This window comes from Nymphaea colorata, chromosome 8 (assembly GCF_008831285.2).
Source record: "Nymphaea colorata isolate Beijing-Zhang1983 chromosome 8, ASM883128v2, whole genome shotgun sequence".
NCBI classification, from domain to species: Eukaryota; Viridiplantae; Streptophyta; class Magnoliopsida; order Nymphaeales; family Nymphaeaceae; genus Nymphaea; species Nymphaea colorata.
The window spans coordinates 3,554,296-3,575,732 of record NC_045145.1 but is presented as its reverse complement, the minus strand read 5'-3'; the positions used below and the strand labels follow the sequence as shown (position 1 = coordinate 3,575,732).

At 38.7% G+C, this 21,437-nt stretch overlaps 2 protein-coding genes and 1 long non-coding RNA gene across 10 annotated transcripts; 1 reads left to right on the top strand and 2 right to left on the bottom strand.

Moving 5' to 3' along the window:
- The first annotated feature begins 535 nt into the window (after positions 1-535).
- On the top strand, positions 536-5,085 carry LOC116259666 (uncharacterized). 2 transcript variants are annotated; one of them, XR_004173955.2, is made up of 3 exons: positions 536-738; positions 4,740-4,847; positions 4,947-5,085. It is a non-coding gene; the product is annotated as an uncharacterized LOC116259666 (long non-coding RNA). The 2 variants fall into 2 exon arrangements; XR_007574135.1 differs by lacking the exons at positions 4,740-4,847; positions 4,947-5,085 and adding an exon at positions 1,036-1,339.
- LOC116259664 (uncharacterized) lies at positions 3,962-7,833 on the bottom strand. Of its 7 annotated transcripts, none has more exons than XM_031637533.2 (4): positions 7,660-7,833; positions 7,453-7,518; positions 6,656-6,750; positions 3,962-6,324 (listed from the first exon to the last, which is right to left on the bottom strand). In XM_031637533.2, exon 4 carries the CDS (start codon positions 6,271-6,273, stop codon positions 4,285-4,287), a length of 1,989 nt encoding a protein of 662 aa, XP_031493393.1. In that variant the 5' UTR covers positions 6,274-6,324; positions 6,656-6,750; positions 7,453-7,518; positions 7,660-7,833; the 3' UTR covers positions 3,962-4,284. The 7 variants fall into 7 exon arrangements, with proteins under 7 accessions (XP_031493393.1, XP_031493389.1, XP_031493394.1 ...); XM_031637529.2 differs by having other exon boundaries at positions 3,962-6,311; XM_031637534.2 differs by lacking the exon at positions 7,453-7,518.
- A 6,474-nt stretch (positions 7,834-14,307) lies between these two features.
- LOC116259737 (uncharacterized) lies at positions 14,308-18,914 on the bottom strand. Its single transcript, XM_031637657.2, has 6 exons — positions 18,454-18,914; positions 17,538-17,687; positions 16,611-16,869; positions 16,116-16,334; positions 15,476-15,618; positions 14,308-14,859 (listed from the first exon to the last, which is right to left on the bottom strand). Exons 1-6 carry the CDS (start codon positions 18,730-18,732, stop codon positions 14,563-14,565), a joined length of 1,347 nt encoding a protein of 448 aa, XP_031493517.1. The 5' UTR covers positions 18,733-18,914; the 3' UTR covers positions 14,308-14,562.
- Between the last annotated feature and the right edge of the window lie 2,523 nt (positions 18,915-21,437).

Here is a 21,437-nt window from a genome sequence, read left to right as displayed (position 1 = left end):
GGCCCGGCCCGTTTGTAAATTAAAAAATAATTTTTTTAATTTTTAAAAATTTAATAATATGTATTTTATTAGTAAAAATATATTTTATATTACTAAAAATTTATTTTATAATTAAAAAATATTTTTTTATTACCAAACGGGCTGGGTCGAGGCTGGGATCCGGTCTATCGGGCCGGGTTCAGGCCCGACGGGCCAACCCGGGCCGGGTTTTATCGGGCCGGCCCGATCCCACTCGGCCCGTTGCCCAGGTCTAGTACAAGGCCACCGTTCAATTTGAATGTCGGTGACCCCTTGTATAGGGCTGGGTTTCAGGCCGAGTGCTCGACGGTCTTGACTCTGACCTAAAAAAAAGGACACTGGGTACCTCGATTAAGCCCGGGTGGGCATGATAGTAATTTTTTAATATATATTTTTATTGATTTGTATATAATTATAGTATTTTATTATATATATTTAATCGGATTGGGCCCGGATGAGACTAAGGTTTTAAGTGTTGGGCTGTCAGAGTCCGGCTCCTTATCAAGTCCGGCCTGCCCATGCCCAAGCTTATCTACCAACCTCCACTCAATCCTGTTGTGTCAACCAGCTTGGGGATCGCTTCTTCTTTATCATAAGGCACGTGAGCATACAAAAAGAGTGTAAAGAAGATGAGATAAAATGTGAGAAGAGAAGAAGATACAAAGAAGAAAGTCATTGTTCAGCCCTTGGAGATGCAATGGATCTTGGAAATGGATGGAGGTAAGTGTCCATCATTATTGTTCCAGTTACTTGTTTTTGCTTGATTTTACAGAACTGTGCCGGAAAATGTTAAGAAATTTTGGGTTGTGCATAAACCATATGAAATACTTATTAATGGCCACGAGATGATCAACAAATTGGAGACCATGCTAAGACCCTAGGTTCTCTGACTTGCTTGCTTAGCATTTCCCCATCATTCCTCTTCTTTTTCAACTCTGTTTTATGAGAAAATGAGATCGTTCGGCCAGCCGGTTGACAATGTTGTTTGCCAAGTTGACCTGTTATCCAACTTGGCAGGTGCTCGAAAATTGAAGAGAGATCGCGCTGGACTGTCTCCGTCCAATGTATCTACGTTTTCCATGTGAGGCGGAATGATTCCGTTCTGGCACATGCGTGACGGCGACGGCGGAAATTCAACATAAAGCGACGTTTGGCCATTGGTCTTAATTTGCTTATAATTAAGTTGAAGATGAGAAGGGATCGGATTATCCGGTGGTGGCCGTCATTAATGTGGAAATCTGGGACTTACACGGAACCGAGATGAAGTCAACTTGTGTACACGGACTAGAAATTAAATGAATGGTTCTTTTTATTTTGCTGATCTTGAACTTCCACTTCTTACTATAGGGATTAACCTCCATTCCTTTATAGATTTTGCCAATCCTTTATAACATCACTACATCAGATTCATAACTGAACAACACAGACTAACCAGATATGCAATACAAGCATGTGCCTGGATACGGGTACCTAAATATCACTGCATCTATTCAATCCAAACTGGAAGCTAGACACCAACTGAATTCAAATTTGTTTTTAGCAGATCAGTGTGGTTAAGTGGAACTGAAAAATCAGAATTGGATAGGGAATGAACTCCAGCTACCATCTAATCCGGAGACACCCCTAGTTAAGACAGGCCCACTGGACTTCAAGCGCTACAAAAATAAAGTGGATAGAAATAGTGTGAAATTTGGCTTAGCTTTCATCATTTTCATTGCACAAGTTCTTAAATTCTCCCTGAAATTCCTGATCAGCCATGGTGCCGTGTATATAACCAGATTTGGTTCGGTTCTGTAAATGTCTGGTAGTCCCTAATCTTTTGAGAATTCTTTCATCTTCATATGGGTGACCAATGTTCTTCATTTGTAGACCTTTGCTCTATTGGAGCAAATCAGAAGGAAGCTGATAAAAAGGAGAAACATATAATGCATTTGCACTCATAGTTTCTGAAACATGATAGCATCGATATTGCTTCTCTTGAATGCTATTTAGACCCTGACCTTATCAGTTTTCAGCTGTTCACAAGAATATGTTTTTTCTGTGAAAAAAATTTAAAAAACCTGGAGGAAGAGTTTGCTGTTCATTAAGTGTGATCTTTTGCCCTTAACCAATTCCATGGGATTCTTGATGAGAAAAACTATTGAAGTAAATCCTAACATAATACTTTCTTTATATTTTAGAAATATCTTGAAAATGCCAATTTATAATAAATATAGAAAAGAAGGAAGATAATTCAGATAAAGTGAAAAATAGCTCAAAAAGAAAAATTATAAACTGTAAAAAAAGATTATACCTTAGAAAAAAGTGGCCTTTACTCTGATATTTTCCAACCTTGCAATTTAATTCTGCTTTGGACGAAGTGCCAAATTTCCAGTAGTGATCCTTTTTCATTTTCATGGACTGCAATTTGTGACTCATCAATTCATGACAAATAGGTTGGCAGTTTCTTTTGATTAACTTGTCGACTTTCTTGATTCAAAAATTTAGTTGAGAAAAGCATGTCTCTGTACTTGCTTCTAAAAAATTTCTTGCATTGCATCATGATAGGATGAGATGCAACTGAATAAGCATCCACTAATGCATTGCTAGTCCTCATCGAATTGAAGCTCGTTTTTTCATGAAACGGTAAGGCCTTCAAGGAACTGAAAGGAACTCAAAGCCTATTGATTAAAATGGAGTAATTACTAATTAGATCTAATGACTGTTTATTGTTCAAAGCTTGTTTGGACAATCTTTTATTCCCTCAGATTTAAGAACTGACAAACCATTGTACAGCATTAGAGCTTGATTGTAGTTAAACTCACGGAAATTTCTAAGATTACAAACTTAACAATGTTTGATATCCACAGAAGCGGAAAAATGGGATGTGGGTAAACTCCACTGACAAACTATGAGACTTGAGGTGAGGTTTAATGTGTTAATGAATGATGTCCTAGTAAGGCACAACGGTGGTTGGAGATCACCCAGACTTTTACCTCTTAGCAATCTAGCCTATTAAGTGATCTGGCTCTTGAAGTGCACCTCATCACTAGCATTCCCCATGGTGGCATCGGTTAAGTGCTACATCAGAACCACATGTGTCTTTAAGCAGAGTAAGTATTTAACTGATATTCTCGATGATCGCTAGTTCATGGTTGGTAAAAGAACTTTAAAGGAAGAATCATGGAGTAATAGCACAGGAAGCAGGAAACAGAACGAGCCAAGAATTTCAGTTCACAGATTTAGATCCTCTTTCGATCATGGAAGCACCATTTCCATGAGATTTTCAATTGATATAGCCCTTCGAAGTTAGTTCTGGACTATTTCTTCATTCATTTCTTAAAAAGTTTCCACTGCACTTTCATTAATTTATTATAATTGACTCTCTTATCCAACTCTTCCATGATCATTCTCCCTCCCATACCCAAGCACGCAATCAGGTCAACACCAGTTCCCATGACATTTTATGGCCTTCAATTTTGTTTGTCAATCAGAATTCTATATGCTTCTGAGACAATCAAAAGATTTCAAAATGACCGGTTGCTGGTTTTCGTCAGTAAACCAATTTTGGCTGTTTCACACATTGGCAACTGTGGTTTTGGTTTTACCTAAAAATCAATTTCCCTTGCTTATTTTGCACAGCAATTTCTTGGATGGCAGCAGAACTAGTGTGCAGCTCTCGATGGAAAACAAGATGTTTCTGATTTAATGCAGTTCTACTATAAAGAAACACTACGAGAAAAGCAAGAGCTCAGTCATTCGGTTCTTGGGTTCCACTTTGAATATTTGAATTTGACTAAATATTCATCAACAATTCTTTTTGAAGTATTCTTAGTTTTTAAATTGATTCGCATGGATGAATCATCTGAGAATAGATTGTTAGGTTGGTTATCCATGTCAAAGAGCGAATTATAGTAATGGATTGCCATACAACAGGATCATCATGAGATACAAAAGAAACACAGAAATGTATAATTTTGCCTTTGTATCTCCAATCAGGAAACAAGTAGCAGATGCAAGCACGTGCATGCATGTGCATGTCATTAGCAAATCTCCAGGAAAATTCGCAGGTATCATGTAAAAATTACAGCATGCAAGTAAATTTACAAACTGATTATTCACAGAAAAGAAGCAAAACTCATTTTGATTCTTGAATGAAACTCACTTCAGCTTAACCTTTTATAATCTGTATTAGAATACCTCAAGCATTTCACTCATTCATGTATAATACCGCTTTGATTATATGTATATGTATCAGAAAGCAGGGAACAGGACCTGTTCCACTTGTTAACTGACAACGGATTTAGTTTCCTGGAGGGAAATGACTGTTTCAAAGGCACCAACCAGAGCTTTCACCTTGCTCTTTCTGCTTTTCACAAGCTTATTTGCAGTTTCTTCAATAACTTGATTAAAGTCTTGAGCATCTTGTTTAGCCTGAACATCTTGATGTCTCAACACCACAGCTGGACCAACATGAGCATTTCCCCCATTATTGGCGGAGGGGCTTCTCTTCTTCCTGAAAGTCCTTCTCCCTATTTCATCTGTCCCATCTTTGTTCTCGATCACCCTGCTCTGTCTGAATTTTAGCCTTCTGGGGCCATCGCTCTCAGACTGATTATCAATTACCTTTCCTGACTTAAATATCAATTTATGTGGCATTTGTTCTTTACCTTGAATCTGAACTCCACAACCCCTCGTAGACATTTGCTTCTCCTGACTTGAAATTTTTGCTGCATTTTCAGTTTCAGTGCCAACATCTTCATATGTGCTACCCGTTAATTGAGATTCTTGGTCCTCTTCTAATGATGTCAATGATGATGGTAATGGTGAAGATGGTGGAACTGAACCAGGTGACAATTCTGGTGACAGTTTCTTCGATTCACTAGCACAAACGTCACCAATGTTGACAATTTTGTTTTCTGTCTCGGTGCAACTAACATCAACAGTAGATAGAACATCGGTCCCTGTCTTCTTCTCAGGAACGGTGTGCTTCTTCTCCAAGTACTTTGTGGTCTTTAAGCCTGACCCTCCATTCACAAGAGACGATGGTGAAGGTGAACTATTTTTGTGATGCTTCTTCGAGCCTGGGTGTGCAACTCTAGGAGCAGGAGAGTTGAAAGATGAAGGAGCTGATGACCTGACTTCTCTTTTCCCTTTCACTTTTGTTGCATCATTTGCTTTCTTATGCCCGTTGGGTATGCCACCAGAATTGTTGGAAAGGTTTGATAATGGAGCTTTTGCAGCCAAAGGTTTTCGGTTTGAAGCCAGCAATGACTGGGAGGGTGGTAATGAAGTTTTTGTAGCCAAAGGTTTTCGGTTTGGAGCCAGCAATGACTTGGAATGTGATTCACGTTTCCTTGGTGATGAAGGATTTTTTGCTTGATGCTTCTTTGATTTCAACACTGCAGCTCCACGGTCCTGACTGTGCAAGGACAAAGCATTCAATTCTGCTTCTTTTAACTCTTTAGTTTCTGATACTTCATTGTCCTTAAATTTTGTCCCTCCATCAGCTACGCCACCTAAATCTCTTGAAACATGTGGGAATGCAGATTCTGTTGGAAGTTCTTGTTTTGAGTCCCATACTTGTTTTTGAGGTGACTGGACCGCCCCTGGAGGTTTCGAAGCTGCACAAATTTTACTCCTGTCTTTCTGTACTCTCAAGTCCCCATTTCCCTGTGCAGGAGACTTGAAGGGAGCTGAGGAACCTGATTGTTTAGCCTCGTTATCATCTGTGGTTTCTAATACAGTTGTTGCTATTAGCTTATCAGCTATGTCCCCTGAGTCTCCTGGACAACCAGCTACAGGAAAATTGTCCATCGAATAGTTTTGGACAGAATCAGATACCACAGGAGAATTTTCCATCAAATCCTTTTGGCTGGAACCACATACCATTTTTAGAGAAAAGCCAGTTTCCAAGTTCGGTGCTGATTTCACGAATTTGGCATCTGATTTCTGTTTTCTGTCCTTGCCACTGGATGCATCTTTTTTGTCCATTCGTTTTCCTGCACTGCGTTTTTGCCGAAATAAAAGAGAAACAGGCTTCTTTTCTTTTGATTCAAAAGCATGTCTTCCTCCATATTTGCAGACATCATGACAGGAGCTCGTAGAGGCTCTAAGATAACGGGAAACGACTTTTTCTTCACTTGAAACAGGGGATGATGCAGGTTTCCTGATAACGTCTCCTGTGGACCTCCTCCTCAAGATGCCCATATTTGTTATTTTATCCTCAGAACCCAATCCCCCCGAACTTTTTTCTATGCTTTGCATTTCTGCCATCTCCAAACTTCTTGTAGTTCTATAAGTCGTACAGCAATCTGAATGGGTAAACTACAGGATTTTTAATACGCATAAGCTAGAGTGGTTAAACCCATCATCAAACAACTATTTGAGATTTCTGTCGGTTTTTCCAAGAAGAAATTCACAACTTGAATATAACAGCCCAAAAAAAAAACTTCTAATTAATTGGGAGCGTTCAGAACCTATAGCAGTTAAAAGCTTTATAAAGCCAAATTTGAATAACTTTCTGGACACCAAAACAAACAAAAGAGAACATAAAAGTGACATTTTAATCAGGACTTATCAAGGAAACCGAACAGCCATTATCTACAATACCCAGAAAGAAAATAAAAAAAGAAGTGAAGGAAATAAAAACCTGTACCTTCAAAGAGAACGTTCCTGCTTTGAATCCCTCGAAGGCGTTTTGGTAAAACAATGAACGAAGCACGCAGACAAAAAATCACAACTCACAGCAATCTGCAAAAACACGATTCAAATTCTTATCAGGAAATAGAGCATGGAAACTTTACCCAGAATCCAGACATCACGTAGGTGAGAAAAATGTCCAAGGAATTGATGCGCAACTTCGTATCGTACTGTTCTTAAGGCGTCAACAGATCAGAACACCAGTTAATGAAATTTTTTTTTCCTTCCTTTTGCTTTCACTCTCAGGCACGCAACAAAAGCTGGACACCAGTCCAATCACCAATCCTAATATAGATGTAGCCAAGAGAAAACTTGACTATTTCTACAGAAACAATTTCTCAAGGAGTTGCCTTCCGGCCTTGTACTCAAAGAAATACTTGCCTCTGGGAAGTGGGAACACCAAATGCGCTTAAGCTAACCATCCGCGCAAAGCAAAGAATTTTTCTTCTTGGAAGATGGTCTTGAGAAAAGAAAAGACTTTTCACCATGAAAATGAAACAGGAAAGGCACTAGCAAGTACAAAAACAAGAAAAAGTTGGCAGAAAAATCCCACCGACATACATAAAATCTCCATACTTTTCATAACATTAATTAACATCCAAAATCTCAAACTTCGGCCATGAAAAAGACAGGATGGTGTTGAGACTTGAGACCGACCAACAAACCAGCATAACAACCAATGATAGAACTCCGTCAACAATCTCTCTTCAAGAGAGAACTTCATTAATCTTCAAGCAACCATCTGAAACTTACCAATCCTGCTGCCCACCTTCACCAAGTTCTTAAGCAGCATTCCGAGATCAAACCACCCACAAAAATCTATTGAAAACAAAATAAATGCAAAAACAGATCAAACCCATCAAGGATCATCATCCTAGAATTCGAAAATAGTTGCAGAAACTCGAAAACAGAGATTGCAAAATTTGGTCCATGGAACCGGAGCAGCTCTGAGAACCATACCTCATCAAAAAGTCAATACTCTGTATCGAAAGATTGGGAGAGGAAACAGAGAGTGAACCAATCTCGATTGGTTTATCGAGAATGGTCGTGCAAGCAACAGCGGTCGATCCAAGGATGGATCTTTGCTTAGGTTTCAAGCTTTGTGTGTGGCAGCACCGCCGCGTTGGTTGGACGTCGGAAGCTTACCAACAATAACTGCCATTTACTTTTGAACGTTAAATATGGACATTTCTTTACTCTCTTTCCACCTTTCTTCTGTGCTTATAAGGAAATGACCAACATGGCCTCTCCGCTCGCTCGCTCTCTCACCGAGTCATGGGGGAATCTGATATATGGCGTGGGAAGCCTCGAAGGCTTCGTCACTATTATCACCCGGAATCCACGGTTTCCAAAATAGGACCAAGGAGCAGATCTTCCTTCCATGGTGAACTTCTGAGTTAAGTAAGCCCAATTTGGGAAATTCTTGGGACTCCTGTTTTGAATTTCATATTTAAGATCCTTGGTAGCAAAAGGGCATGCTCTGTATTACTGTTCCGAACTCATGCAGGAAAATTCCTTCTGTTGTAATCTGTAAATCGATTTAAAGATGGGTCAAAACTGAACCTACAGTAAATGGCATTACTGCTTGAAAGTGATTTCTTTCTGGAACAGACTACAGTGCTTTCTGATACTGAATATTTATGATGCCACATTTCTTGCAAGAAACCAATTACAATGATCGACGCAGATCGTGCCCAGAAAAGGAGGTTTTCTTCTGTTCATATTTTGACCTTTTAGTCATATGGTTCTGACATCTATAAGTAACTCTACAAACTAATTTCCTTATTTATTACTCTCCCTCTCCCCCTCTCTCTAGCTTTTAATAGTTAAGCATCTGACCCGTGGGGTTGATAAATTTGTGCACCGCACACATTGATGTTGCCGTCATGAAACTACAAAAAGAAAACCATGTCTTGGAGTTGAATGTACTTCAATAGATTTGGAATAGTTAGAAACGTTCTAATTATTTAAATGATGTTGTCTTTAGCTATTTTGAGAGTCAAACCAACCCAACGTGAGACGGTGAGAGATGCAAAATAAGTAGCTCGATTTCAACGTATGAGCATCACCACCAGGGCCATAAGAAGTCAATTCCATTCCTCATTACAGAAAAAAATTAAAAAGAAACCAAGCATCGTCCACAGAGAGAGAGAGAGATTGGACAGTATGGTAATTGTGATAGAATTCACAGGAAACTAAGCATATGGATTTTTCTAATCAGTTGCAGAAGTTTGAAATTTGAACCTGTTGAGGGGGGCACTTAGGAGGTTTCTACTCGCGGTGGAGCCGCTGATGCGCAGGGAATCATCAAAAGTTAACTGCTGAAAGGAAGGAAGATTGGGGTCCCACAGAACAAACAGTTTTCTAGGGAATTGATTGCCATTAAACGCCTGGTATGCACAAAAAGAAAATTAACAGAGAGGCGCTCCTCCCCAAGTCAAAATGCAGGGCAGCACGATTACAGATATCCCTTGCACTGCCCATGTGAAGCAGCCGAGCTCATTCATGCTTTAATTAATTCTCCCTTGATGTCATCATGTCAGAAAGAAAGAGAGCTGAAAGGATGAACAACTGTTCCTTCTTTTCTTAAGATATATGGTTCATTACTTGTTTTTGTTAAATGAGTTCTCCTAGAAAGGATCATGTGCGGTTCCCTTTAATTCTCAGATGTTGCTGCCATGTTTATGGGACAGGCAACTGAACCCAAAAGTTCATCGTATTGTTCGATTCTAGAACAGAACCTGTGCAGTGTAATTAAGTCTTAAGCTACAGTTTGAAACTTTGAAGCTCATAAGTGTGATCTTTGATCTAAAATATACATTTCTTCTCTACATTAGCAAGACCTTACAAGATGCGAAAGACAGACAAGCTAAAGTTTCTGAAATATTGCAGATTACTAAATCTTATCTGCATACCCACTAAACTCATTTAATAGTTGATTTGTTAGTTTTGAGCCATGAAAGCGGCTTCTAATTTATGAATTGGCAACCAGGGTGCAGGCCACCTGGTCACATTTTCAAATCCTCACTGCGTATATGTACTCTCACATGATGTATATATATATATATATATATATATATATATATATATGTGTGTGTGTGTGTGTGTGTGTGTATCAGCCGTCTACTTCTATGACTGAATGGCTTTTTTTTTCTTGAGTTAAACAGATTTTAAAAGGTGCATCTTCAATGGTTAGTTGTTTGGTCACGGTTTTCAACGATGAAATAAACCTTTTTACGACGGTTTTACTGTACAAAATAGAAGAAATGACACTCGGGCCACAGAGGTAGAAACTAGCAAGTTTTAGAGGTCTAATCGAAACTTTTTTACAACAAAAGTGAGATAGATTTTGGATCCAATCCAGATTTGAACCATGAAGTACTTTTATAAATTGGCGTATAAGAACACTGATACATCACTCGAGACTAAATACGCACCCAGTACTAACTGTTCCATGTCAGTGATTCATGAAAAAGTTTGATTGGTGGAGGAATGACCCAAATCACATGAACAACCAATTAACAAAGAAAAAAAAGAAAGAAAATAAAATGAATTGAAAATAGAAAAGTGAAAGCAAAAGAATAAAAATTCGGAAAATAGCCCCTGAGCATAGAGGCATAAAAACATTAATGAAAACGAAACGAGAAAGAATGAAACTAGAAAATGGTCCAAACAACGAAGAGTGGGAAAAAAATTCAAGGGTAAAAGAAGAAAGAAAATAACGTTAAACCAAAAAAACAGTGACAAAGGAAATGGGGAACTGACATGAAGGTAGGAAATTGGAAACGATGAAGATAAAAAAGTTTCAAAACTCCAAAAACGATGAAGAAAGAGAAGAAAATTAAAAAGGAAAAGACAAAAGATAGTAAAAAGGTAATGAAAGCTGGCACTAAATCCCCAATGAAATCCATGCAATGGAGCTCCACTAAGTATGAGAGAGAAGAGAGGACCAAGCCATAACATGATTGCTCCTACCCAAATCGTATCAAATATAATTTCCAATAATAAATATCCCTAAAACCTCCTTCAGAAGCTGTTGAAGAGGGCCAGTGATGGAAGGAAATCAAACCTTGATTACTCGGTTTTGGTTCTTCCAACACCATTTGAACAACCCACTTTTGGGCTTAGGTCTCTGTTTGGTAGATCCCAACATGCTTCTTAAGAGTTTTGGCTTTGGCCGGAAAAATGATAGGGATGAAAAACGTTGCCTTCTCCTCCTTTTTTTTATTTTTTTCTTAAATGCCTCCTATATATATATATATATAAACTTATAAACTTTCATGGGGGCATGGTTTGGGAAACAATGATAAGTGGGCCACAAGTATATGCTTTAGTGGATATAGGATTGATTAGGTAAAGGGCAGGTGGGGATCCCACCAACATCGATGGGCTGGGCATGCAGCGAAAGGTGAACAATCTTTGTAAGCAATCATCAACTCTAGGGAGCCCTTGACCAGTTGGTATGATGAAGAACATCTTTTGACATAGTGACTAAACAAAGTGCAACTAGCTGGCCACTTGTTTACCTAATACCAACTAAAAATTTTCCTCATAACAAAAGCCAAGATGATCAAATACACCACCTGACTGCAAAGTTAGACCCAGGATCTTTTAGTTAAAGAAAGACAAAAGCAACACAAAAGGCACGAAAGGATTCTTCTTAACTCCCTCCTTCTTGATTAGTAAGAAAAGATCACACTGAACAATTTCTAGTAGCAAATCCAAGATATGCCTCTTTCACATGGTTAATTTTCTTGTTGACAATCTAACAACAACCCCCATTTTCTTATCTAATTGAAATTGATATGAACAGAAGCTGGAAAAAATTGATGTTCAGACCTTGTGCAGAAAACTGGTGTATCTGCCTCTGAGTTAATTATCTGGCAAGTACACCTACCAAATCCACATTGTTAAGGGGAAGTTAGGTTTATGGATCTTAAACCTGATGAAGATCCATTATTGCCCTATGAGATTTCAGAATCCTAAAAGGAGATAATTCATAATTTTTCACAAAAACATGCTTTTTTGTGAGCGGCTTACACGAACATTCTCATGTGCGATTGAAATTTCACTGTTAGCTTCTTGAATCAATGTGTATATATATACACAGAATAAGCATTCAAATTACATTTTTGGCACATAAGCGTGCTTCTAATATTTCAATTGAGACTTAGGTGCCTTTTTTGTAAAGAACCAAAAGCACACGCCTACCTTGACAAGCAAGCATTCTGTTGCGTGTTTAAGGCTGGACATCGGGCCGGCACAAAGCTTTACAAAGTCGGGCTCAAGATGACCCAAAGTCCTTACTAGGGGCCACAAAGTAGGGATCAGGCTGGGTGAGGCTCCTAATACCCGACTCGGTGCAGTGTGGCCTGGCAAATTTTTTTAATCGGGTTAGCCCAGTTGTCAAATGTCCAGCTCAAACACGGCCCATTACGGGCCATGTACCTGCCCATCCGGTACCCACCAGTTGCCCACCCTTAGTTAGTTGCGTCTTGGCTTTTCATGTCATTAGAAATGGAAAAAAGAAGAACTGGGTCGCCCTAATCTGATGGAGATTGCTTGTCAATGTCTATCATTTCGTTGACAGAGAGATCTCGGAAATGTCATTTGCCACAGACAGGAGCAGGATTTGAGCCTCAGTGGGTAGGAAGGATTGGAAGGTTTCGTCCATGGGAGACACAAAAGCATCATGAACTCCACTAATGGCGGTGAGGACCAAACAAAAGGAGCAGCTATTAAGAAAGAAACTGAAGAAGTGGGTCACAACACAAAGATGAACAGGAAATTCTTGCTCAAATTTTACTATGGTGGTAGATTCTTGAACAAGTAAAAAAGAAGATTTGGACTGTGACCCTCTTCGAGTGCAGCCTTACGAACGAAGCCGTGACGTTTGATTATCACTGATTCTGTTTGACATGAGATTTTCAAGTTGACAGATTCATAAAGTTAATTGGTCCTTCTCCATTGACTTCAGTTGTGCACGTGAGATCTGATTTAAGATCTTGAATCATAGCTAGATTTAGTGTAATTCTTGTTGTATCGGATTCATGAAATTAAGGTCAGAAGTAACCAAACGCCTTTAGATCCATGGACCTCTGCACCAACCCTTCTAGGTCTACCAGCGTGAGATGATCTTCAAGGTAGCAAGTTTGGAAGCACAGACATGCTGAAAACCTCGAGTGATGTGTGTAAACTGCTAAGGGGCAAAAATGATCATATGGTCAGGCCCCAACATGAGATGACTAAACTAAAAAGACTAACCGGTAATATGACACCGTCACCAGAAAGAGGGAAATAAAGAAAGCGTTCTGCCAATGACAAGGGAAAATCAGGTTTCTCATGGAGCTGAACCGGCTGATGAGAGGTCATGAGAGTGGGTAGAATATATAAGAGTCCGAACACACAGCACGGCACCTGGACAAAGAGCCCCTGATAAGACTTAGTCTTGGAGGCTTACTCTCAATTCAGAAAAAAAGATATGGAAAATATAAGCTTTTAATGTTTGTAACTTCATTGATCATCAAAAGTTAAGTAGGTCTTTTTGGAATAATTTCTGGTTTTTATACTGCAAAAACCCTTCGCTATCTGCAAAAACAGATTGTCTTGTAAGTTTATAACCCTTCGTTACCAAGTGATATAGATGGGAGTTTTTTGAGATCAACACACCATATAAGGGGTAAAGAATAGACTGATCAAAGCGAAATAGCAAAACTAACCATCTTATATAGCTCAGGAGTACTACTATCCTCCCCTTCCCTTTCAGCTTAGGGGTTTGCAGTTAAACTGATAGCCGTTTTAAATTAATGTTCGAATTTGAAAATTGAACTTTAAACTTTTTACCATTATTTAATTTACATGGCTGAATCAGCTTGGCTAAATCAGCCTGTATCAGCTGCCATGGCTCAAATCTGCCCGACATGGACCGATATTCGAGAACTGCATATGCATCTGAATTGATGACATTGCTGCTGATAGCAGAGCAACTTCAGGTACTGCTAAGAGCACACCCAATGCATGGGCCGGACAATGTTGCTCGCTTACCAGGTTGCCCATTGGCAAATCACCTCATTTGAGCTGTATTGCGAGCGAAATCGTGTCACATATATGTTAACAGCGGACTCTTCTGAAGATGACTAAGTTATGATCACCTTAGTTAAACTGTAAAATCATGGATGCTGTACTTTTGTAGTGGCAAGTTTGGAGCTTACGACAACTCTTCTTGATTGGAAAGTGCCTCACGAAGCACAGATAAAACCACCAATGACGAATTCATGGATGAAGCAATCGAAGCAGGAGATGGCAACTGCAGCTCTACCCTTTGGGCTTTAATAAAGACGTGGACATTTCAAGGGGAAAATCATTTAACGCACATGACCAAATGAAAGATCCCCACCTCAAAGTGTTGATGCTCCGCAGAGACGTTGGTTTTGTTCAAGTGCTGTAGCATTACAGATTTGTCTTTGGGCCAACCACAAATTGGGAAAAAGACAAACTCATTAAACCAATGAACCATTTGATTGGTACATAAATTGCAACAATTGTGATTTATCTCAGCTGACACTGAGGAACCTGTGCTCATGTAACTTGTCAAAAAGCTTGTGCGTATGCAAAAATATGCTACCATATATTTTCTTATAAGTGCATCTGACCAAAAGTAGTAGCCTGTGGGCATGGACATGCTGAAACAGGATTTTCATTCATTCAAGCTTCCAACCCATTGCAATATCCGGAATAAAATGTCTTGCATATGAGTGGATTCTAACAAGTCCTACAATCATCAAGGAATGAAGAGTGACAGAAGAAGAGATAAGCTTTACATATTTTACCTAGATTACAAATGAATGTACAAACTGCAGTCTACTACTTCCTGCCAGAAACGGTCTTCTTCACAGCTCCAACAGAAACCAAAAACCCATCGAGAGAAGATAAAGTCTTCATATCATCAGGAGGAAAATAACTAGCTGCTCTGCCCATCAGAGATGTAAAAAGTAAAGACAAGGATGGCCTTGTTACGTAACGTTCACCCAAAAGATCATCAAGGAATGCAAATGCCGCCAACAAATCTGACCTGCCCACATTAACGGGAGCAGCAAAATGGGCAGGGATTATTCTTTTAAACTGCCAATCTCTAACAATGCGGTCAATCCAATCTCGGACCTGAAAATGTCAAACAAATCTGAGTAAACTACCTACTCAACAAATATGCCCATGGAAACAGAAAAGATCAAACGAGACAGCAAAGCTGGATAATTTTTCAATAGCATTTTCATAGGCACCAAAAAGCAACAGAATGAATGTGTGGGAAATATGAAACTGAAATAAAGAAATGTGGTCACGGACACAAGCAAATATAATCACAGTAATTGAAGCAAATATAATCACAGTAATTGAAGCAGGATAAGGAAAAACTGTTCTGTAGAGGAAGAGAGGGAGAGAGATGAAAACTAAAACAAGAAACATGGCCGCAGTACGAGCAAACATAGTTACAGTAGTTGAAGCAGGATAAAGAAACAAAGCTGCATAATGAGTTAAAGCATATTCATAGATACCAAAAGGCAATGGAATGAATGTGGGATATGAGAATTAAAATTAAAAAATGTGATCATACATGTGGGCAAACATAATTACAGTAATTGAAGCAGAATAAGGAAAATCTGTTAGAGAGAGAGAGAGAGAGAGACATGAAATCTAAAATAAAAAACATGGTCAAAGATATGAGCCAACATAACTACAGTAAACGAAGCAGGATAAAAAAATTTTGTTATGGAGAGACCTTCTCTGGAACTTTACTGAAAACTAAGGTTTTCACGATTGGTGAAACTATCAGCTTTTGGGACATTTGGGCAAATGTCGCATTTGGCTCCAACAGGTTGGAAGGTCCTAAGAACAATATCTGAAGAACCATTCGTTCCCATCCTGAAAATAAGACTTCCATCAGCATGTTGTAAGTTTATAAGATCATTGTGCAACTGAAAGCAATTTCTTTAAAAGTATAACTGCCTGTATTGTAAGTTGTCACCAAATCAGGAATGGAAAAGAAAAAAGAAAAAACAATGGAAGGACTCCAAAATAGCAAATGTCTTCCCACTGAGAAACTACCATTATATGTGTGAATTTACAACAGTCTTGTAATGAAAAAATAGTTCTGCACGTAGTTCTAGGAAATGGGAAGCCTTAATGGGAATAGAAAGTGTGTAAGCTTTCTGAAAACTATACAGCAACTGATGAGAAAAAGAAGAAGATCAACTATTTGCTGTAAGAAATTCAAGTATCTCTTCATGAACACAGTGGTTATCTCTAGCAACTACCTCACTAGAAGAAGAATTTTCATCATCTTCCATCTGAGAAAGAAATTGAAACTATGACTGAAATTTGCGAGAGAACATCTAATAGATATCAGGAAAGAAACTGACCTTTTTGTCTATTTAAATTATTGTCCACTATGGGTTCATCGGGTACATCTTTTCCTTTGCTGAGGAGCTTCACAGCTAGACCATTCTTTGCAGATTCCAAAAGTGATTCTGTACTAATGCATTCAGGAGGCTGTCTTGGTACAAAAATTACAGCATCAGTCACAAGAAGCGTCCTTGAACGTTTGTGATAAAATGCTACCTCCACATAAGGACCAATCCCTAGGAAAAAGAAAATGTGGTTTATCAGTTCACCAGTAATAAATTATGTACTTCAGATCAAACTTTCTACCCATCCAATAGGAAGACCAATCTTCAATTTGTGATCATTTTCTTCTGAAATTTGAGTTTCTCGGAGAATTGGGATATCTCTTAATTGGTAAAACAGTGAGCAAAAGAAAGATTTCCCAATATCACCAAGTTGATTTGGCATAGTGCCAGGATGCAACCCAAACTTTTACTATATCTAATGGAAAAGGCAACTTTGTTTCACCATACCTACTTCAGGGGAGCTCAGAACCTTCTGCTCAATCTCTTCAGACCAAGGTGTGGACATGTCCTCATCCTGTAGGGTTTTGGCACCAAATATCCCAAAGAACTGAAGTGGCAAGTTGATTGGCCAGCTCCACTGCCTTGGAGCAACCCACACTTTTGCTTTGGGAAACTTTCTAGAAAATGGCCCCACAAAGATTTTATGTTCATAAGCAAATGTTGGGAGAACAATGTATTCTACAGGAGCACCCAAGTCCTTTACAAGCTACATCAAATTCATGCAAAAGGATAAGACAGAAAGAACACAAATATAAAGTAAATCAAAATGCTCTATAGCAAAAATAAAGCATCTAAAAAAGAACATCCAAATCATGCATTGCCTCAACAGTCTTTATGGTGTTTTTGCAGCTACAAAGCGCTATAGCAACATAGTGTAGAAGGACAAAATTGATATCCCATTAACAAGATCTTATTGGGAAAAAACCTATAGTGCTTCTCACAGGAATGCACTTACTGAAGTTTGAGCTCAGTTTTAGTTCCAGGTGAATAATTTCAAGTCAGCTACCAATCTTAGTTGTATAACATATTCCCATATCACAAGTGATCATTTCCCAAAAATTATGAAGAATTTTATTAATGAAAACAGATATTTTGCATCCACTAGACCAGATATTCATGCCTGATGATCTTCACTCTGGAAGCCATATACGACATAAAAAATCCTATGAGCGACAACTATTTCAAGCTATGAGAGAAATGCATGCTTAATAGAGAAAATACTAGTTTGGAGAGTGAAGAAACATTGGAAAAACATGAAACATCTCTATTTCTTTGGATTTTTAATTCAAAGGATAACCAGGAAAACGGTAAACATCAGTCATAGGAAAGAACTCATGGTCTAATACGAAAGCAAATAAAAGAAAAGGAGAAAACCTCAATGCATTCTTTAGTTGGGGCGATAGGAGCGTGTATCCATAACCCTCCAGACTTAAGCTTGATGGCTGTCATTCGGATATTCGTAGAGACACTGCTGAAACCTAATGCTTGCTCCTGCTCAAATGTCCATATGCATCCCTTGACAACCTAACGTGCAAATAAACAATTGCATAAGAGACGAGAACCGTCCAGGACTTGTCACGTTCCGTATATATTGTATATAAATTTTCAAACAAGCATGATTTTCGTATTACTAAAGCTTCCATTGGAAAAACACTTCGGTGTCCCTAGAGAGAGAGAATGAAAGATACAACATATCAAACAAATTTCCTCCAATTTGGAAGTGGCGACGACTAAAGAAATTATTCAGGCCCCCAAAGTTTAAGCATTTAAAAAAGAAGTATTGCTTCTTTCAGCCTATTCCATAGGCATCAAATCCACGAGATAAGACAACCAAAAGAATTAAAATCGAATCAATTTCTTTTTTGTTTGAAGTGAATTGTAAGACTATGTGAACAAGGATTTGCAAGCCAGATCCCTGATTAAGATAGCCTAGTAATCCACATATTGAAATCTAGAAAAATATACATGGAAATTGAAAAGAAAATTGATAATAGAAGTACACCCGCAGAGAAAGGAAAGAATAACTGCTGGTTACTCTCTGTATGTTATAGAGGTAATCCACAAGGAGATGAAGAGCTAAACCAAGTACGAACAAGAAGTAAGCAGTGATACAAGGAACCCAAATACCAAATTCCACATCGGAACAACTTTAATGCCTTCAAAGCCTTCCGGTAAATGGTTGAAGCATCATAGGTTAAACCTTACCAACGCCACCAAACCAACGTTCGTTATAGAAGCCAGAAAGATGAAAAAGAACGTACAGAATTTCGTAATTGTGATTCTTGCATACCTCACTCCTTATTGTTCTTCGATTGAGGAAAGGGCCTAAGGGAAAAGGAAACCCCGTGAAGTTGAGGTAGAATCTGCTGCTGGTGTTGCTACTTGCTGCGGCAACGACTACGTTTACACCTTCTCTCCTTTTCGAGCTTACCTTGGGATGCAAAGGACCATTCTTCGAGACGCCAACCAGGAACTGGGAAGAGGGGTTGTTGACGAAGGCAGCATTCTGCAGGAAATCGGATTTGGGGAGGGAAAGAGAAGGAGCTGCTATGGCAGCGGCTGCCACCATTTTCGCCGGCTATCAGCTAAGAAGCGGGCTACTCTCTCAATCTCAGTCACTTCTCTCTGGTGCTCTGGGCAGCTCGATTTAGCCATTGCCGTTCATGGGCACCGTTGACACACGTGGATGGTCTCTCTCTCTCTCTCTCTCTGCAGCACACAGATTAGCAAATTTTTCTGAGGTATCAGAGCCATGAAAATGAAATGATCGAGTTAGTTCCTATTGCTTGGCAGAAAACCACGTGGGGGGAGTATAGCAACAGATGGGCCCTCCAAGTTTGGGGCTTAGATCAGGTGATCATCTGCTTGAATGCGTTGCTGCTCCAGTAAGTTCGATTCGAGTTCGGTCTTAAAAAATTGGGTGCAGCGATTCGATAAGTTGTCTGATCGAACTCGATCATCTTCATTCAGTTCGATTCGACCTGAGAACTTACATTTAATATTAATATTATTTTGTTTTTTTATATATAATTATATAAATATTTTATTATGATTAAATATATTTATATATTATGTTTATTAATATATATATTATTTAATTTTAATCATGGAGCTTGGGTCCCATGTCCAGCCTGACTTATATATAAGTGCACCTCATGCATCTACTGAACCCTGTCTCAAAATTGCATAAATCCGCTAGCGGTTCCCAAGGTAAACTTGTTTGGATTTGGTGCATGACGGTTTTTATAAAACGCCAATCAACTGGATGATATGCAATTAGATCCAGATTTGCATTTGAATATAGATCAAATGCGTTTTAAAATTGACATCACAACTAATTAGCGTAGGATCCGAAGTTTATGTAAAATGTGTGCTTCGATAGACTCGGACTTGAGATATTCAGGAACTAAAAACTGTGGATTCAAAATTAAAACATTTCCCTCTAATCTTAAATCTGACACCTTTCAATGCCAATAAGCAAAATAAGGATCTTAAATGCTTGTTTAATGAATCATGAATTTTATCACTGATCATTTGTCATATAAGTAAAAATATACCACGTCAGATCCACATCAGATCTATGAATTTCAAACCTAAAGTAATCAAACACTCCAAAGTTTGTAACATTTTCAGTCATCAAAGTATAATATGCAGAGGAACTCAAATTCCAGATGTATCATTGGGTAAGGGATTTTCGCATAAAATAAATGTGGACCTAAAAGGGTAGTTTGAGGCCTCCAAGAATGCAAATTTAGATAAAAGGGTTTGAAGGCTTCTAAGTTAAAATGTGGCTGTTTGAAGGCTTATTTGCAAAAACTTGAGCTCGAACTCAAATCAACTTTCATAAAACAAGCTCGAGCTCGACAAGACAATACAGCATCCTGCTTGGGCTTGACTCGTTTCACTCATTTAGCTCGCTTCAATTAAGTCTGTCTGGTTTCGTTTAACTCATTTCATTGATACTCGTATAACTATTTTGTCATTATATTTTGGTTTTTGTTATGTAGTTGAGCCGAGTTAAGTCTAAACGAGTGGAGTTCTTACAATTTAAACTCGACCCGTTTAACATTTCAAGCATATATATGAACTCTGAGCTCGAGTCAAGTTTTCATGAGCGAATTCAAGTCGAACCTGAGCTGGCTCGATTCATTATGTAGTCCTAAATACAAGGCAAGAAATCAAATATTGAACAATGTAACAGAGCAGCACGTATACATTCTACATCAATTATGCCAACTACCTAGGCTGAGTCACCACTTAGTGCAAATCTTTTTAATTAAGCAAACATTAGATATGTACTTTATGTGAGAGCAAATATATGTGTTTTTTTTTTCTCTTTTATTTTTTCTGGCCATGTTAGCTAGCTTGTCAAGAGAAGGTCCGCACCATGGCAGTAGTTGTTGCCTGAAGAGCTCATATGGAGTTTGGCTTCGTTAGATCTGGCGGCAGCACCGGCCATGGCGGCACCGGCCGCGGCGGCACCAATATACATAACAGGAACTAGCGAAGTACGGTGGAGCTCTTCCTCACCCCCGCTGACCCCGGCTGCTCTGCCTCCGCCCCTGGCAGCACCGCCTGTTACGACGTGCTTTGCTCCTGACAATAACTTCTCTTCTAATGGAAGTATGACTTGCTATTACTTGGCCGGTCCCAACTGCTCCTTCACCTGCATATTCATCTTAAATGATTACATCAGCAATCATATCAAATAAAGTGGTGCATGTAAATTGTCTTTTTTTACGTTTGGATTATTGTATATCCTAAACTTAAGGCATCTTTTGATATATGCCATCCTTTCTTTTTTTTTTTTGGTTATATATCAGTGCTGAATTTCAAGACACAGGGAACTGTATTATCTTCTCCTATTAGAAACCCGGTCTGATCAAATGAGATACAAATTAATTGGTGCTTTTTGTTCTTGCTGTAGATCAATGAACAAACACTTCTCGACCGGTAAAAAGCGTGTTTAGAGAGATAGAATAATGGCCTCTTTGGACATAGCACAATGATAATTAAATAATATTGAAGGTATATATATATGTGTGTGTGCAAGATGTTTGGAGGATGATAAGAATTTATTTTCTTGCACAAGATGATGGAAAACCGTAGAGAAGACAAAGAAGATAACCGATGGAAGAGTTAGATTGGGCATATATGCTTTCCATTGCTATAAGGCTATTTTTCTTGAGGCCATTACTTACAAAAGTAAGAAGTTGCCGTACACAAAAGAACAAATTATTCCCTGCAAAAAACTTTGAAAAAAACAAGACCAAA

Coding starts and splice junctions, on each gene's coding strand:
- LOC116259664 (XM_031637533.2), bottom strand. CDS start 6,273: ATGGCAGAAATGCAAAGCATAGAAAAAAGTTCGGGGGGATTGGGTTCT.
- LOC116259737 (XM_031637657.2), bottom strand. CDS start 18,732: ATGGTGGCAGCCGCTGCCATAGCAGCTCCTTCTCTTTCCCTCCCCAAA. Junction 16,870..17,537: donor CAACTAAAGAATGCATTGAG/GTTTTCTCCTTT, acceptor AATTTGATGTAG/CTTGTAAAGGACTTGGGTGC. Junction 16,335..16,610: donor TCTGAGCTCCCCTGAAGTAG/GTATGGTGAAAC, acceptor TCTTTTTCCTAG/GGATTGGTCCTTATGTGGAG.